The sequence below is a fragment of the Notolepis coatsorum genome, assembly GCF_963971535.1.
Source record: "Notolepis coatsorum genome assembly, chromosome: 4".
In the NCBI taxonomy this organism is placed as follows: Eukaryota; Metazoa; Chordata; class Actinopteri; order Aulopiformes; family Paralepididae; genus Notolepis; species Notolepis coatsorum.
The window spans coordinates 42,554,854-42,575,429 of NC_140168.1; the positions used below are offsets into that span (position 1 = coordinate 42,554,854).

At 41.1% G+C, this 20,576-nt stretch overlaps 1 protein-coding gene across 1 annotated transcript in view; it reads left to right on the plus strand.

Annotated features, from left to right (window-relative positions):
• Positions 1-2,221: 2,221 nt before the first annotated feature.
• Positions 2,222-20,576, plus strand: part of rprd2a (regulation of nuclear pre-mRNA domain containing 2a) — a 68,273-nt gene continuing 49,918 nt past the window's right edge. The window contains exon 1 of the mRNA XM_084312237.1: positions 2,222-2,687. Within this exon, the coding sequence (XP_084168363.1) occupies positions 2,519-2,687 (169 nt within the window). The 5' untranslated portion in view covers positions 2,222-2,518. The remainder of the gene's footprint in view (positions 2,688-20,576) is intronic.

Below are 20,576 nucleotides of genomic sequence, written 5' to 3' on the forward strand. Positions count from 1 at the left end.
GTAAAACCTTAGAAAGGGCAGTCGCCGCCCAGCTTCATCAACATCTGTCCAACCATGAGCTCTACGAACCCCTTCAGTCAGCCTACCGAGCACATCACAGCACAGAGACCGCCCTCATCAAGATCACTAATGACCTCCTCCTTGCTGCAGACTCCGGACACATCAGCCTCCTCATCCTTCTCGACCTCTCTGCGGCGTTCGACACAATATCCCACTCAGTCCTCCTCAAATGCTTCTCCGACAACCTAGGCATCACCGGTACAGCTCATTCATATCTCACAAATAGATCTCAGTTTGTCAGCGTCAGCGGCTCATCCTCCCCCCCGGCCCCAGTCAACCACGGTGTCCCCCAGGGCTCCGTGCTGGGTCCCCTACTATTCACCATCTACATGCTCCCCCTCGGTCATATTATACGTCACCACGGACTCAACTTTCATTGTTATGCTGATGATACTCAGCTCTATATCAGCACCTCACCATCCTCCCAGCTCCCCCCACAGTCTGTAGTCAACTGCCTCCACGCCATAAAAACCTGGATGTCAACCAAATTTCTGAAACTCAACAGCAAAAAGACAGAGCTCATGGTTGTGGCCCCCAAGGCACTGCTCGGGAAGGTTGGAGATCTCCTCCTCCACGTTGACGGCTGTTCCATCTCCCCGTCTCTCGAAGTCCGTAACCTGGGCGTCACCCTTGACTCCACACTTTCATTTCACTCCCACATCAAATCCGTCACCAAGTCTGCCTTCTACCACCTCAAAAACATCTCCCGTCTCCGACCCTCACTCTCAGACTCTGTGGCTGAGACCCTGATCCACTCATTCATCACCTCCCGGTTGGACTACTGTAATGGAGTCCTGTTCGGGGTACCCAGCAAAGCCCTGGACAGGCTCCAGTATGTTCAGAACTCAGCTGCCAGGGTTCTCACTCACACCAAGCCCTGGCAGCACATCACCCCCACCCTCATCCACCTCCACTGGCTTCCAGTCAAGTTCTGCATCACCTTCAAGCTCCTGCTCCTCACCTACAAATCCCTCCATGCCCTCGCCCCCCGATACCTGTCTGATCTCCTCCACCACCAGTACACTCCATCCCGGAACCTACGATCCTCTGATCTGGGTCTCCTCTCCATCCCTCGGACCAGGTTACGGAATTTTGGGGACAGAGCCTTCAGCGTGGCGTCCCCTACCCTCTGGAACTCTCTCCCCCCCGAAATCCGCAACGCCCCAACCCTGGACACCTTCAAATCCGCTCTAAAAACACACCTCTTCACCAAGGCTTTTCCCCATCAGTTAGTTTAGATTAGATCCATTATCCCTTACCTTCCCTCACCCCCCCCCCCTCCCCCCCCCCCTATTTTCCTTGCCCTATTTTTTGTCCTGATTGTGAAGCGACCTTGGGTTCTATGAAAGGCGCTATATAAATTTGATCTATTATTATTATTATTATTATTATTATTATTATTATTATTATTATTATTATTATTATTATTATTATTATTATTATTATTATTATTATTATTATTATAGTCGTAGTACCCTTGAATGAGTGCTCCTGTTAGAGTCTTTCTTCAGGGTATTCTTGTTTACCAGAGAGGAGATCCGGTACAAGAATCTAGTTTGTTGGTCGACTTTTTTTATTACATTGGATGCCATTTTGTCACAGGAAAGATTAGCCTCTAGGATGGAACCCAGGTATGTAATTTCATCTTTCCTTGTGACAATATTGTCACCCACTGTAACTGAGAAGCCGTCGGCCTTGCTGAGTTTGTTATTTGAACCGAAGAGAATGGACTCTTGTTTTACCCAGGTGTAATGATAGTTTGTTGTCAGCGAGCCAGGTGCAGATTTTGCAGAGTTCAGAGCTGAGGGTTTTTTCAACCTGTAACTTGTTCTTGTCAGAGACCTGCAGCCTGCAGGGCTGAGTCATCCGCAAACAGGAACAAGTTGCAGTCACAAGCTGACGACATGTAATTTGCATAAATTAGGAACAGTAGCGGTCCTGTTGCATAATAGCCTTACAATTATATACGTAATATTTTTGTTCAAATAAATACAAATAGACTTGTAGCCTACGTTTGGTACATGATGAGCAGAGATGATAGAGAGAGGGGACACGACACGAGGACCACTGGTCGTTTCCACGGCTCTGGGTGGCGCCATATTCATGTGGAAACCATTGGCCATCAAGCAGACCAACCATCTACGTTTGTTTGGAGTGTGTCGTTACCAGGAACTCATTTTCAGCGTTAGCCGTTTTGTCAACAACTGAACTTCATTGTGGATTAGCTACGTTTTTGTCTTAATTTTCGGATATGGCAAGCAGTTACAGAAAACATAGCTAATTAGATCACGTAAAGTTACAGCAGAGCCAACCTAAGCGATGCACTTCATAGTGTCCCGTATAGCGTGAGCTGCTGCTAGCTCGCTCGCTATCCCAGGTTAGCTCGCCGCTAGCCACAGCTCCAGCTAGCAGGCTGCTGCTGGGGGAATGATAGCAACAAGAAGAATCTCCTCCAGACATGGCTGCAGGAGCAGGCAGCTCTGGCTCTTTCGAGTCCACGATAGACCGACGCTTTCAGTCTGTGTCCAACACGATGGATTCTATCCAAGGACTGTCGACATGGTGCATCGACAACAAGAAATACCACAGCCTGATCGTGCGATACTGGATTAAATGGTTGAGGAAATGTAAGTAGTTTGGCTAACGACGTGACGTTAGCTTAAGATTGCTTGCCCACTTGATGAAGCTAACGGGTAGCGCTCGTTTTAGTGTAACGTCGTTTACTCGAATGGTCAGGGGATCTACTTGCCGGTATAATTCAGGGGTTATGTTTCATTTCCAGTTGTGTTAACTGGTTCATTGTCTCCGGATTGGATATATTCGTCTGTTAATTGTTAAGGAGTCAACAATGACAACAAATGTATGTTACACTCCGCCCGTTTGATGAAAGTGGTATCACAAAACGTGCGCCCCCAATCATAGCAATGCCCCCCGTCTCTGCGTGGTAAACTTGCTGAACAGCTAACGTTGGCTAACTGGTGAACTAGTAGCTTTTTGTATGAGAATGAATATAGATCGCCCCATTGAGCTGACAGAAATACACTGCCCTGTATTTGACTCACGTTTGGTACCTAACTTAAGTGTATGCCAGAGAGATATTTCCTCGGTAAACGTGATTCTTTTCAAAAACTTTCAAACACTAGCTGGGATGGCTAATACCGCAGGTGCTAGCAACATGGCTAACTAGCTAAGATACTTAAAACGTTTGTCCCCTCATGCGGACTTTCTCCATAACGTGACAACCCCCAGTTAACCATTACTTGATTGTCTTCACAGTCTGATATATTTGTGGCTGTTGTTGTGAACGAGTCTTGATTGATTGATTGGAAACTTTAATGAACAGATTGCAGAATGGGTACAGTACAGCTCAATACACACAATTGTTAAGGGAATGCAGACCAGAGAAAGACTTTCGTCTTGTTTACACCAGGTCCCCCATTTTCAATTCATAATGACATTTATGACATACACAACATACAGGTATACAGATATATACATATCTAATATAATCATGACATTTATGACATACAGATATACAGTACTGTTACATTTGTGACATACAAGATATGCAAATATACAGTACTGTTAAACAGAGGTCCTAACAGTAAATGTATACATACGAGGGGGAGTACATTAGGAGGGGGTGGGTGGGAGGGTGTTCAGACATTTACGGGGGCCAGTTTCGAATTGCAGCCTCCCCGTATGTGCTCTTTTAGAGCGGTTTTGAAGGTGGGTAGGGTAGGGATTCACTTTTTTTTTACGGCTGTGGGTAGGGCGTTCCACATTGATTTAGCATAATTGCGAAACTTCACGTGTTTAGTCCCTTGTTTGTGCTGAATCTGGGTTGCACATGATTTGTAGAACTCCCTCTGGTGTTGTGGTCGTGGTATTCACTGACCTTTGGGAAGTACCTCGACATGTACATGGGTACCTTAGTGGTGTAGTGTATCTTGTAGACCAGGCCCATTGCAAGTTGCTGTACTCTGTCGTCTACTCTAAACCATCCTAAGGTTGTCAAAATGGGCTGGGGTGAGGTGTGTTTTAGGAGTAAGGTCAAGCAGTAGTCTGACATGTTTGTGATGTTTGTAATCTGGTTTTTAGTGCCTTTGAGGTGCTTTGGTACCATGAGGTGCAAGCATAGTCGTTCGTAGTACCCTTGAATGAGTGCTCCTGCTAGAGTCTTCAGGGTATTCTTGTTTACCAGAGTCAGGGAGGAGATCCGGTACAAGAATCTTGTTCGTTGGTTCACTTTTTTGATTACATTGTTTGCCATTTTGTCACAGGAAATATTTGCCTCTAGGATGGACCCCAGGTATGTAATTTCTTGCTGATTTTGCTATTTAAACCGAAGAGAATGGACTCTGTTTTACCCAGGTGTAATGATAGTTTGTTATCAGCGAGCCAGGTGCAGATTCTGCCTAGTTCCGAGCTGAGGGTTTTTTCAACCTGCAACTTGTTCTTGTCAGAGACCAGCAGGGCAGAGTCATCCGCGAACAGGAACAAGTTGCAGTCACAAGCATATCTTGTTGTGCATGAGCACATGGTCAATAGTATGAGTCAGGTGTTAAAAAAATTAGAGTTGGATTACATATTAAATATATAATATTTAAGTATCCTATCCAGTACATTGATGTTTTAATTCAGTCATACATCGCCTATTGTCGAATGTTAATGTCATGAATATACTTTTCTTCAGCTTCAGATGTATCATTTGATTATAACTGTTTAGTGCCTCCTCTCTGAGCACAGCCAACTCTCAGTATGTTGAGGGGGCGTGACCCTCTGCTCATTGAAAGGAGATGTCAAGTTAGTATCATAATACATCATGAAGCATTCAAATGTAAACACATTCATGGGCCCAGTGTGGTCTGTTGCTGTGGGAGATTACCATAGGCTAACCTGTGCTAGCAAGTAATACATAATTTGTTGTGTTGTTTTTGAACCACTAAAATGAACTAAATTGTAGTAAACTAGTTTCATTACTTGATTATGGGCCAGCTAGCTATATCCTATCCTTTACAACTACTGAGGACTGACTGATGTGCCAATCAGGGAAGCCTGAGTAGATTATGCAATGTTTCAAAGGAAGTAGATTGGATATCACAAATGGCTTGATTTTGTTTATATCCAGGGGGATAAATATAGAAGGGTTTTACAACAGTTCTAATATTTTGGTAATTTTGTGTCAATATACTATAATACCTTCAATGCAACAAGATTGAAAAACTACTGAATCTTTAAGTTAGGATTTGTTGTTGAATAGGCTGAGACTGACGAATGAGTGAGAATGGCCTTTCTGCTGTTATCGAGTCTTGATGGAGGAGTCATCTTCTGGTTTGCGATATGACATCCTGCTGCTGTTTTCCCTCTTTGGAGACTCAACTCTGTTATCCGTTAGGCCACAAGGCCAGTTGTAGATAAATGCTTGTAAAGTTGTTAATATTGACACCACATAACTAAAATAGATACAATTACTATTAATTTTAATACAGCCTGTATTATACAGAATTTGCAATGGAAATGGGATGATAAAAGACAATTTTGAACACAGTGGTACCATGACCATAGTATTGCAAGAGAAAGACATACGACTGGTCATATCACATTGTAATTTGCATTGGAAATTCAAAAACCGTTATACCATCAAAATTAAGAAAAATTACATATAGGCTATATCGCCCATCCCCAGGACTAGTAGGCAACAATGACAAAATAATCTTTGACAACCTTGTGCTTGTTTCCCAACTAAGGGAATTCTGGTTGGTACTAGAATATTAATCCAATCTCCGATGACAGCCCATGGCTTATAGACTGTGTGTGATGATGCACCAGGCGTTCTGATTCTCAAGATTGTTTCTGAAAGTCACTCAGTGGTGATGTGTTGCTTAGGTTTCAGCTTTGTTTTAAACATGCTAAGTGTGTCAATGTCATACACCAGTTTGGTTGCATAGTATACAATTACACATAAGGGAGACTGTGTGAATGTGACACAGACTGGCAGGTTTGTGTTTTGTTTGTGGGGCTGGAAAGCAGAACGAGGTGTTCTGACATGCAGATGCATGTCGGCTACATACAACGGTGTATATCCCCTGTGTGTGTACTAGTTGGTGTGTCTGGTTGTCTATATTTGTCAGAAGTTCAATTGGTTAGCCTATATTAACTTTGTATTCACTTTCACTTTCTTTTCTCTCTCTAAAGTTCGAAACCCACCGTTGTTTTCAATATACATACACGCACGCTTTCATTGTCCCAGGTCTCGGGAGGCACTGATACCACTTTTTCACTGCCGATACAGATTCCATGTCTTGAACTTTCAATAACGGCCGATACAGAGTACTGATCCGATTCATTACTTTTACTTAACATTATAGTCTTGGAATGTCCATTTTGGGTAATTTGACAATGTTTTTTTTTAGATATTATAAATGTTTCTCCATTAGAGAGAGCCTGCTTCTAAGCTATATGTAAAAAAAAATGCAGCAATTCTGACATGTTAAACATGTTTCTTCTGGTATCAGATTTTAGTATCTGGGATATTCTTCTCCAATATTACATTTTATATATGATACCAGTATCGGTATCGGACCGGTGCATCCCTACCCAGGTCTGTCCTGCATGGTTGAGAAGAGTGAACATGTTCCAAGGTTTCCTACCAGAGTGAATTTGATTCAGCTTGATGAGATATTGACCAAAAGTTGTGGATTTGTATTGCGTTATATAGCGCGGGTCAGTCCAACCTTTTCCCCCCTGAGAGCAAATTTGACAAAATTAAAGTGGCAGAGAGCTACTCTACTCATGAATATTATTAGTAACATTTATTTACATAGCTGATCTCCACCCAGTCCATCCGAAATAAGCTTATTTCGTGTGAAGTGAACATTTACAAAATGTTGATATCCAACATAGCGCTGGGCGATATGGCCAAAAATGATATTGCGATAACAATATCATATCACTTGATATTCGATATTATCGATATTGTTATAAGTATAAAATATATATATATATATTTTTTTACAACAGAATGTATCTTTATTTTGCAGCTGTTAATTTCGTTGCCGCCATCTTTAGTGTTACAGCCCCTCACACTTCAGTTCTCAGGCTGCAGCTGGTTTGAAAGCGAAAGTAAACCGGCTTCTCTGCTGGCTGTGGCTCCAGGGGAGTTGAACAGTTCTGGCTCTGCTAGTTTCTTCTATCTTTTGGCGCTTTTTTGGTCTACAAACCACCACACATGTGCACCGTGACCTCTGCTAGCACACATAGCCTACTGTGTACAGATGGTTTCAAACTGTATTTTAAATTAGAAAGCAAACAAAATAAATGGACAAGAGAAAAATAAATCTCAATTTGGTCAGTATTGTCATTTGGACAAGCAAAGCCATTACTATAAGTTGCAGGCAAGAAAGACAAGTCTGCCCACTGTCTCTGTACAGCATACAATATTTGACATATAAAAAAATAAAAAAAACCTTGTAACCCCCCCCCCCCCACACACACACACAAGCAACAGTGGTTCGGGAGGTAGAGCAGTCACCTGGTAATCCGGAGGTTCCCGGTTTGATTCCCGCTCCTCCACGGCAGCATGTCGAAGTGTCCTTGAGCGACACTTGACCCCTAATTGCTCCCCGATGAGCAGGTTGGCACCTTGAATGGTTGCCCCCGCCTTCTGTTTTACTTTGCAGTTGAAAAAAGGTAATAAATCGCAATATATCGCAATATTAATATCGCAATACTCAGCATATCGCAATATACTTTGAATCGCAATACTATCATATCGCGACAAGTATCGTGATAATATTATATCATATCGTGAGGCCTCTGGTGATTCCCACCCCTAGTAACAACAAGGTGTCATGACATGTGCAAATCCCATAACCGTCGCGCATACAGCCTGTTGATGAACGATACAAAGATGCACAATATATCGGCCGCCGATATAATATCGGCCAATATGGCCGTTTTTTTACACATCGGTATCGGTCCGATATCAAGATAGGGCCAAAAAAAATAAAAAATTAAATCTTTTTTTTTTTATCTTTTTTTTCTTCTTTTTACATGTTTTGGCCTTAAATAGTTTCAAAATATCAGTCATTTCTGAAAATAAGTTACAAAAGTAAAAGAAATTATGCGTTTTGGAAAATAGCTCTTTATTTCATTATCATAAAAACGTGTTTTCTATACAGAGATATCGACATCGGTAAATATCGGTATCGGCCAGAACAGCAATATTAATATCGGTTATCGGTATCGGCCACAATTTTCACATCGGTGCATCACTAGATACAATGATAGTTCAGCAATTCAGAGAAGCCCTTTTTGGAACACCATCCGAATGAAGACTGTGGCTGTATCGCTCGTTTACAATCCCATCAGCTTTCTGTGCTTCGTTAGGCTTTAAACGAAGCCTCTGCTGCTGTGTTGGCCCTCTTCGTGGGTTCATTTAACAGAGACTGTGTAACAGCGTTGTTTTCAGCTCCTTCACCTTCTCTGTCCGTAGACCGCTCCCAGCTGTTTTCAGCTCCTTCACCTTCTCTGTTCATAGACCGCTCCCAGCTGTTTTCAGCTCCTTTACCTTCTCTGTTCATAGACCGCTCCCAGCTGTTTTCAGCTCCTTTACCTTCTCTGTTCATAGACTGCTCCCAGCTGTTTTCAGCTCCTTTACCTTCTCTGTTGACGGATAAGACTTTTGAATAGGCCAATTTTAAAATACAAAAAATAAGGATATATTTGGCCATTGTTCAAACATTTGGAATGTAGTGTACACATGCATTTATGCAAAAAACAACAAATAAGAGATTTTAGTGTTTTTAAAGTTGAATTAATAGGACACAGCCTTAAAAAAGTCATTTGGGGCGACCGTAATTTATCTCAAAATGTATATATTTCCTTAACATTACTAATATTTTAACAAGTATCAGTAATTAAATATACAGCTTAAGAAAGACAGGCTTGTGTCATGTGCCCTTACATTTTTTGTAAACCATGATTTCACAAGTTTATTCTATAATGGGAGTGTCTCCCTCGTAATGCAGTTACAATACCCATTTTTGCTCTAAAACCCATAAAACTGATTTAAAATGTGTACAGATAGTATCCACTTAACACTTTGATTGCCTAAGGTTAAATTCATGATATACCATCCCTTGCCAGCTCTATTTGTCTATGGAGAAGTTTCCCTTCTTTGCAGGGCTATAACTTTTTAAATTCTATTGCTAAATTGCCATTATTAGGGCCCATTCAATGTCCTATATGTATTGTTCAGGGTGTATGAACGTTAAACTTTTTCATCCACATATTCATACTAAAATATGATCTAAAGTATAAGTATGTTTTCATCTCTTTCTGCAGCTTTCTCCAGAACGTGATTTATAGCCCCAAATGCATTATATTGATGATCAAATACAGTTTGATAGCAATCGGCGCGATATAAAAAATTCCAACTGGACGGACTTCTGGAAGTTACTACACGTCATCTGATGTTGACCGGATGGGCGAGGGGGCGTTTATAATTCCGTGGGCAGCGTTATACCATTCATTTAATGTGGGTCATATGTTCATCAGATCAGTTAGTATCGAACACGGTAATATTACACGCTAAAACTCACCCCAGTCTCCTCGGGCCGTTGGGCGATCAGCGTGGGGTAGACAATTTTCCATTATGGGATGTCGAAATACCCGGTCCATTTCCAGGTTGTATAATAGTATATACGTCCAAATCATGTTGTTTATCGAGTTATTGGCAACGGATCGCTATGTATTGTGTCGAGCTAGAGTCCCGGGACCTATAGCGAGTGCCCGGAAGTAATATGGGTGATCAGCACTTCATCCACATGACTTCCTGTTTGGCGCTCTTGAACCGCTAGAGCAGGGATCGGCAATAGGCGGCCCGCGGGCCGACATTGGCCCGCCAGCAATAATTTCTGGCCCGTCAGATTATTTTGAGAATATGATATTTATGTGACGCGCGGGAAATATTCACTCGGGACGCCAGGGTGTCTTTTATTGTGAAGCTGTATCTATCTACCGGTAGTCATCATGTCTGTCACTATAGCCAATTGAAATGCTAGAAATGGTCACGTGGACTGGGAGAACCAATGGAATAGTCCCACCGGGCCTGTGTATATTTCCCGAACGCACGTTCACTTCCGCGTTCGAGATGCGAGCGAGTTAAAAAGAAAACGGGGAAATATAACGCTTCTTTTAATAAACAGGAGCAATACTTAAAATACGGGTTTATCGTAACAGGTCGGTGATTCTTGCGTGCCGAGCCGACGTCCTCTCTGCATAATATGTGGCGACAACAACAACAACGAGGCAATGATGACAACTGTGTTCAAGTTGGCAGATAAAGTTCAGATAAAGCATTCAACGCCAATCTGGAATTGGAGGGCGGCGAGTAGGGATGGGTACCTTTCACATTTGAACCGATACCGGTACCGGTACCTGTGAATCGATACCGGTACCCAACGGTATATATTTTTTTTTCATGTCAACGTTCACACGCACAATATATGCTTACCTAGGATTTGACTTGATTCAACAACAAAGCAGTCGGAGCAATGACAAGCCGAAAACTGTCGAAATTTAATTTACCTACCTCAGTCGTAAAAAAAAAATCCAAACTTCAAATAACTACAATTTCGACAGTTTTCGGCTTGTCATTGCTCCGACTGCTTTGTTGTTGAATCAAGTCAAATCCTAGGTAAGCGTATATTGTGCGTGTGAACGTTGACATGAAAAGAAAAAAGTTAAAAAAAAAAGAAAAAGGTAAAAAAAAAAAATTAATAAAAAATATTTTCTTTTATTTTTTTTTTATTTTTTTTTTGGTTTCTCACTTGATTCGATACTCGGTAGTACCGACGTGTTTCGGTTCGGTACCTCAAAAGTACCGAATTCGGTACCCATCCCTAGCGGCGAGTGGATATGACATGTTTCAAACATTAGCAGGGATTTTGGAGGACTTAACAACAAACAAGGTATGGTGAGTCGTGTTTTCATGCATTTTGATCTGTGTTCATCACACGCCGCTGTGATCTGCAACAGCTGATCTGCTGTTCATGATGAATGAATGAATGAATGAAAACTTTATTTAACAGATTGCAGAATGGGTTATGGGTACAATACAGTACGGCGCAATACACACAATTGTTAAGGGGATGCAGACCAGAGAAAAACGTTTGTCTTTTTTCAATATCAGTATATTAAATTAGCCATTGTTTTTGATCCTGGCCCGCGAAGCAACGGCTTGGGGAAAATCTGGCCCGCGGCCAAAACTAATTGGCGACCCCTGCGCTAGAGGATTGAGAGGAGCTCAGAACTGTGTGTGAAGGCTGCAGAGGGGAAATATGATTCCGATCACAGATTTTTGAAATATTGATATTAAAGACGAGTTAGGGCGTCCTCTGCAACTTTAGCATGGCTAGGAAAGACGCCTGAACACGTTTTCGGCACTTAAAGTGTTAAGCATAGTATACCAGTGATTAATATTTGAGCCAAAACTGATGGATATTCTATTTTGAATTTAGTACAGTTATTGACAATCATTGGTTACCCCGCATGACAAATGGTCGCCCCAAATGATGAGAGTAGTTAAAAGTATATTTAAAATGTTACACAATGCAGTTCAGACAAAAGAAAACTGAACAATGTTTTTATTACAATATTTTCAAGTGGTCAACAAAAATATTCTTCATTCATATATCACAAAAATAAAACATGTTAAGCTTGAGGAAGATTTTCCCACCTGCACTTTGGCGACCTCTAGCGGCTTGGGTGTGCATATATTTTAATACAATCTATATATCGAATTAAAGCCCTATTTGTTGCCTGTCGATAGCCATTTCAGGTGACACAATCCGTTCAGCGGTTCTCGGGTTACATGCCGATATGTGAGGCATGCGCCGAAGTACACAGTGTTGTACAAATACAACACCGACTCCCGGGGCTCTAGCTCAGTCAATCATTTGGCACAGTAGGTTACAAGCTTCGTCAGGAACATTCAAATATCACAAATGTTAAAAACATTAAACATTAAAAAAGTTAAAGTGCAATACACATTACATGCTTCAGGAACTTGAACATTTCACAAATGTCCATTTTCATGTCCTTGTCATATCATCATTGGTTTTGTCAATGTATGAGAGCGAGAAGGAGGGTTAAGTAGCATCACTTTTGTGATGGTAGTCACATTGGACAGGGATTAACAATTTAAGTCAAAAATAAAAGGTAAACAGTTGTATGTATGGAATAAAAATTAAACACCAACACCAGGGCTGTACGTTAACTTTTTTTGCACATAGCACTGTGCTGTAGCACAGGCCAAAATCTTGTAGCACAAGTATAAAATGTGTTATATTTGTAACAGTCACAAATGTGTTTGTGTTATTTAGTTGCAGTGCCATGTTTGGCTGTCATTTTATGCTGACAAGTTGACGTCACACAGCCAGACACGTTACGTGTAAGGAATTATGGGATTTGGTGTTGGGTGTATGGACTCTACTAGGGGTGGGAATCACCAGTTTCATCACGATACGATACGATATAGATTCTTTGGACAACAATACGATATTTGCTGATATATATATGATACGATGCAGGTGCCTGCAATCGATATGAGACGATATCATAACATAAGCCCATTTAACACAATCAGTAACATTTAGATCAACTCAAAAAAGGCAACGGAAATATCATTTGACATTTTTATTTTTGACCTCTTCCAGACTTTTGACGCTACAAAAATTGATGGTTATTTATCGGCGACTGCTATCGGCACATTTGAGCTTATAGGCCGATAGCAGTCAACAAGGCACTTATCGGCCGATACCGATACCCGACCGATATATCGGTGCACCCCTATTTATTTTGTATTGTATTTTTTATGTTTAAATATCAACATTATCTGTCCACCCTCAGTACATTTACTATCAATATAATATACTCGTCTGACTTCATGTGATCTTTCCAAACGCACGCACACACACACACACACAGAGAAGGGAGAATGTCTGCCCCCTCCTACTCACTCTGCCCGTCTGCTGTTCTCTCTATATGGCTCTGAACAGCTTGTTGTTAGCTTATGCTAACGTAACGTTCATTTCGGACTTTATGACGCGAGGATTGCAAAGCATGTTATATGCATTTGACCCGTTGCCGAATAAAACAGCAGGGATTTGTTTTGGGTCGCGAAAACACTATCCACTAGCTCTGTTTCAATGTCCGCGTTCCAAACGCTACTGTCTGCTGCTGAGACGAGTCCTGCTGTGTTGTGAGCTGAGCCGAGCGGATATGAGTCACTGTACATTGAGCTCGCGGGGATATTGTTCGCTAGGGATTATGGGATTTGGTGTTTGATATATGGAGTCTTACGCAGAAGGGACATTGTATTTAATCGCACAAGACTACAAGTACCAAGTGGATAGCGCGGCGCCGTGGCCCATTCAATTTACCGCGTCACTTTTTTTTCCTTTTTTCCGCCAGGCACGGGCCATCGCACCAGTGCTACTGAAGTCAATCCTTTCATCGCACAGACTGACGTCAGTGTCGCACGTGCGACACTGTACAGCCCTGCCAACACAGTTCTATAGTCAATAACCACCAACATAGTTGCATGGATGAAATCAACGCTAAACAACTACAACACAGTTGTATCAGTTCCTTTTAGGGATGGCACGATTAGAGTTGTTCCGATACCAGTATCGGAAATGCCGCCGATACTGCCTAAAATGCTGGTATCGGTATCGGCGAGTACCCTCTAATGTTGCGCTCCGATACCATATGACGTAATTTATCAACAACACTGCGGACGTTGGGCTCTGTAGATATACCATACTCGCTGAGTGAGCATTATGAAACAAACGTGTGCTTAATCGACCGTGAATTAAAGTGTCAATTGCCATTTTAACAGCAGAGCAGATACTTTCTTAAAATGCCATCGTCCCGGCAGAGCGCTGTTGACGGGGAGCTCTGATGTTATTAGCATTAGCTGAACAGCTAACCGAAAGCTAGCATTAACTAACGTTAAAGGTTTAGCCATAACGTTACCTTGGCTAAAGACCTGCAAGCAAAGTACAGCAGGTTGGCAAAGGAGTATTCCAAGTTAAATCACAATGTCACCAGTAACGTTAGTTTTTCCATATACCGGTAGCTCTGATGCTAGCTAACCTAGCTCACGGTAACGTCGTCATTGCACAATTGCACGTCGCGTACACAATTAATGACATGTTGCGGACAGCCATATCGGCGACAATGTTTAGCTTTTAGTGCCAAATGATAAGAGTCTGAGGCGGAGTCTCAAAAGAGAATGTTGAATATTTATTGTGCAAAAATCACAACAACAGAGCCTCTGCTACTAAACGGAGCCTTCTTGTGGAAGCAAGTGCAGCAACGAATAATGTCCGTGTGGAACTAATGTGCCAACAACCTTTCCGTGGGTGAACTCATTGAGATAGTTTTCAATTACTGATACTAATACTAATCTATACAATCACCTGTTGTTGAATAAAACTTTATAGTTATTACTAAAAAAAACAGTATATAGTAGCTGTATTTAAATTTTTTTTTTTTATATAATTTATATAATATTTTTTTATTTTTTTTAATGTATGCACTGGTATCGGATAAGTATCGGTATCGGCCGATACCCAAAGCTTAGGTATCGGAATCGGATCGGAAAGGGAAAAATGGTATCGGAACATCTCTAGGCACGATACCACTTATTCATGTCCGATACCGATATCACAGCCTTGAGTATCTGCCAATACTGATACCCATCCGATACTCCCTTAAAAAAACAAAAACCTGTGTTTAACCTAGCCATCTATAAAACATCAAAAACTCCCCTAAAGGAAGAAATACATACCACACATGACTCACAATAGTGCTGCTGCTTTTTATTTTGTTCAAATTATTTAGTTAATACGTTAATAAGACTACAGCGATTTCATGACGGCTTCCTGTCCTTGCATCTAAAACGTCTGTTTACCGGTACAATGCGTGGAGATGTTCAAATCATTGGTAAACAAACGTAGTGCTGAAAATATACACTTTGACTGCTGTTTTGATAGGGTTAGGGTCTTTACTTTTGGCTACATTTGAAAAAGAAACACAACATTGTACTTATTTGAGATAGCCGTGTCGGAGATAAAATGACGGTTTGGCAACATGAAGTGAGGCTAAGTGTCGGAAACCTACATTTTCAACAACAGAAAGGGGCTGGTCGTCCAGCACAATAAATGTGGTTATTTTCTCGGTTTTCTTCAGCTTTGCTTTGTTACTGTCTGCAGGGTGTTTTTCTCGCTTCTGTAAGGTTTCCAGCTATGTTAGCTGCTGCGAGACAACTTTTCCTCTTGGCATTCGTTGCACGTATGAACTCGGCATACTCCCTTTCCATGATTAATCTGCAAGTGTTGTGTGGTGTTGAAGTTTCCAGTGTTGCTGCCACCCCTAGAAATACTTGCGTTGAGGATATTACACTTGGCTGTGTCGTGTTATTCCACAAGTATACACGTGAGTCCTCTGTATTTGTTTGTGAGTGTCTTCATTCTGTTAGCTCCACCATACAGGTCCGTTATTATCCGCTCCTAGTCTACTCTGCCCTGCGTACCTGTCTGTGACCCCAGTACGGTGGCCTGTACTCTGTGTCGTATTAATGCACACACATTAGCATAACACCACCGGCTGTTTTGCCTTTTTCTTCTTTGAGCTTAAAATAACTCCACACAGCTGACATGATCGTGGCGCGCTGCTAACAAGTTGACTTACGTTTAGCTAATGCTAATGTTGTTGTCACGCTACTACTGTTCATGTGATGCCATCAGGGACCGAAACTAAAGCCTGCCGCCCGCCAGGGGCGCTCAGTTTTTACCTTTGGCGCTTGACACTTAGAGGGCTGCCCGCCGTGTGGCGTGTAATCAATCAAGTTCATAACGATACTCTTATTTTGAAAATCTGTGCGGGTCTCATTTCCGCCCCAAGCGCATCTCCAGTCATAATATCGATGGCTCCGGCAGTTAGCAACAATTAGGTTCGTATGATACTCTTATTTTGAAAAAAAACGTGGCAACGAGTCATATCCGCCCAGCCCTGCAGCGGGATACAATTGGCTAAGGGCTTCTGCTCGCAGTGCTCATGTCAACACAGGCAGTCTGCTCTAGTCTAGAAGAGCGGACCTCCATGAGCTACCGTTACTGTTTAAACAATGACCCAGTCAACTATTCACTTTTAGTTTAATACATGACGAGGCATTGTCTAACGGTATCTAGCTGGCTAGCTACTGATAGCTGCTGATATCAACAAATGCTCCAGCAATAGTCGACTCGAGTGCATAATACCTCCGTTCCCTCGTTAGCTAGCTTAGCTAGCTCACGTTAGATCTATCTGTCCCAGTAAACTAAATTGTCATAACGTTATCTACCGGGCTAGCAGTAGCTACAGATAGCTCCTGATATCAATGTCTTATAACATTGATTGAATGCGTATTCTAGCTGAGGGCATGTTGAATGTGATTTGACAAAAGAACCGTAACGTTATAAATAGGGTCCAGCTGCATCGCCGGAGAATCCTTGCATGCTGAATGTAGGGTCTAGCTGAATATAGGGTCTAGCTGCAGGGCCGGAGAATCCTTGCTGGAGCTGGAGGCTACTCAAGTATACACACAGACAGTGGAGCTGTTTGCAGATAGCAAGCATTTTAACTTATTGCGTGGTGGCGATGTCTCGCAGATAATACAACTACAAGTATGATTATATAATATATATTTTATTTAAAAAAAAGTTTTTTATATAAAATATATATATATATTTTTTTAATCAAAAAAATGTTGGCAGGTAAGAAATATGCTTGGCGGGTAGACTCTTCCCATCTACCCGCCACTGGCCGGTGAGTCAAAAAGTTAATTTCGCTCCCTGGATGCCATGCTTTACGGCCTGTATCGGATCGGAAAATACTTCCTGTTTTTCCGATATCCAATCCTGTGAATTTGGCCAGTATCGGACCAATACCGATACAGAGTATCGGATTGGTGCCATCCCTAGTTCCTTTTATATTATCTCATGGTAAACTGCAGGCATTTCAAATTAAGGTACATGTGCATGTTTTAACAAATCAGGCAACCTGAACACCTAGAATAAGAAGCACACCAAAAAACAAAACACTATTTTTTACATTTACTTAAATTATTAATGTTTGGTTATGACATCATACGGTGACATCACGAATGTTCCAGAACGTTCGATCATGACATCATACGGTGACATCACAAATGTTCCAGAACGTTCGATCATGACATCATACTGTGACATCAGAAATGTTCTAGAACGTTCGGCTGCGTTTACATGGACAGTTTATTCCCCTTTTCATTCGGAATTAACGTTAAATCCTATTTAAAGTTATCATGTAAACATCTGAAAATACTTAATTCCGAATGAAAATGGCCATTCCGATGTAAGTGGCCGGTTTATTCCGTTTATCATTCCGAATTAAAGCTTTTTCTGTCCATGTAAAAGCTTTTTCGGAATTAGTTCCCCCCGGTCTTTCTGCGCATGATCGCGCATAGGCTACAGTACACATAGATGATCGCGAACAGGGGCACATATTGTTCCATAGCATACGCCTTCAGTTGATCATGACAAATCCTCTCTTACCTTGACGATTAAAAAGCCTCCATAATTTAGTAAATAAAGCTGTAGCCAGCCAGCTAGTATTGATGCTATACAAAATGCTATCCACAAAATAGCTACATAGCTAACCAACTAAATACAATGGTATCCTGAGGTAACGTTAGATACAACGTTTGCTAGTCGAAATGACTGGACACACACAGGGACAAGTTAAACATCAATCAATTAATTTATTCCAACAGGTAGTTTGAGCTGCATATAACAAATCAGGCAACCTGAACACCTAGAATAAGAAGCACACCAAAAAACAAAACACTATTTTTTACATTTACTTAAATTATTAATGTTTGGTTATGACATCATACGGTGACATCACGAATGTTCCAGAACGTTCGATCATGACATCATACGGTGACATCACAAATGTTCCAGAACGTTCGATCATGACATCATACTGTGACATCAGAAATGTTCTAGAACGTTCGGCTGCGTTTACATGGACAGTTTATTCCCCTTTTCATTCGGAATTAACGTTAAATCCTATTTAAAGTTATCATGTAAACATCTGAAAATACTTAATTCCGAATGAAAATGGCCATTCCGATGTAAGTGGCCGGTTTATTCCGTTTATCATTCCGAATTAAAGCTTTTTCTGTCCATGTAAAAGCTTTTTCGGAATTAGTTCCCCCCGGTCTTTCTGCGCATGATCGCGCATAGGCTACAGTACACATAGATGATCGCGAACAGGGGCACATATTGTTCCATAGCATACGCCTTCAGTTGATCATGACAAATCCTCTCTTACCTTGACGATTAAAAAGCCTCCATAATTTAGTAAATAAAGCTGTAGCCAGCCAGCTAGTATTGATGCTATACAAAATGCTATCCACAAAATAGCTACATAGCTAACCAACTAAATACAATGGTATCCTGAGGTAACGTTAGATACAACGTTTGCTAGTCGAAATGACTGGACACACACAGGGACAAGTTAAACATCAATCAATTAATTTATTCCAACAGGTAGTTTGAGCTGCATATGAGCCGCGGTCTTTCTCTCCTCTCCTTTGGAAACTAATGATGATACGTAACGTTAGCTAGAAAAAGCACAGAACCGGCCGGCAAAAGTCAAGCTGCTAGCAACAGACACTATAATACTTCCGTCGGGGGATTTCAAAATAAAAGAGCGACGTCTAAAAGCACCGTAAATAGGTTTATTTTGTACATTATCTAACGTTAACACGAACCTAAACTAACTTTAGATTAGTTTAGGTTCGTGTAACGTTAGATATTGTAAATAATAAACGTATTTACGGTGCTTTTAGACGTCGCTTTTATTTTGAAACCCCCCGCCCGGAAGTAAAAATTATGCTTATTTGTCTGCTTGTTATCAATGGGTTGCTACATACGGGGTACAATGTTACATAGGCTGTGCGTCGATGTTGCAGAAGCATAAAGGCCTGCAACACCTTTGCTTTGTCGATGTTGTGGTGCAGTTGCTTTGAAGTTGCTGTAGCATTTAGAGGCCTTTAACGTTAGCAGAATAGACACACCGAGAGTCTGGTTAATGTTGTTTGGTACGCTAGCACAGTAGCTGAGAATACCGGTCGCAGCTGGTTTGTTTACTTCTGGTAAACGTAATGACGTTAACATCCTGTTTACGTTTACCCAATCAGAAGCCTTCCCAACCCCAAACCTTACGATGACTCGAAAACTCCCGATTAGACAGTGACTTTCATGTAAACACCTTGTCGGAATTAAGATTTGACATGTAAACTCGCATGATTTTTTTTTACATCCGAATGATTTGATTCCGAAGTTATAATTCGGAATTAAAAGTCACCATGTAACCGCAGCCACTGTGACATCACAAATGTTCTAGAATGTTCTATTATGACAAATAATCCAATCTAAATCCAATCAATATTCCTAATGCCGTTTTAATGTAAGGTTATAAAAATAAACATATAAACATTCATACAATACAATATAGCTTTGGCTCCTACAGTCAACATTCCCCAAAGATATATCAAACACGAAACAAACTTTGATCAGATTATAATGGAGATGTTGCACAGTGCAATCCACTGAACATTTATTGTTGAAATATGTCACTGTTGATCATGAGCTGGATATATAACCTATGGTTTCAAGGGATGTTAAACCTACTCTAGAATCAAAGTAAATGTTAGTGATTCAAATCCTCATTTAGAGGTAGGGGATCCTCATCCACCACAGCTTGCCCTGCTGCTCTTCTCTACTTCTACCCCAGCCAGAACTGGTGGAGTGTTCTCCATGGATGGTGGTGTCAGGTCCAGCATTGCCTTTTCCATCTTTTTCCTTCTCCCTGTAACCTCTGGATGCAGCCTTCTCCCTCTCCGATAGCTCATCTGACTTCACATGGAATCTTGCCCTGTTGTTTTCTTCTCGCTGGAATAATAGTGTATAATGTGATACTAATTCTGGTGGGCTAAATTACATACAAACTTAAGTTCAAGATATTACAGAAAAGGTCATTCCTAATCCTACTAACATGACAGTTTGAAATACACCAGAGAAAGATATACTGCATGTTACCTATAGTTATTTTTAGAGCTCTTTTCCTGGCAAGATAGTCTGCATTGACCCGCTGTCTGTGAGCAGTCTTCTGTTTGCTTGTTTGTGCCATCTAGAAAACAGGTTAAACATGACTAATACATGTACAATTACCTAAATGGAATGTCATGCTATACCGTTTTTAAAATGTTCTCATAAGATGGTACAATACTCAAAAAGAAACGTTAATTCCTAAATAGGAATGAAAAATGACAGAAATGTTGAAAAATATATGTTAAAGTATACAAAGCGTTATGCTACAACAAAGAACTTTATGTATATAAAACATGAATAAAATATAAA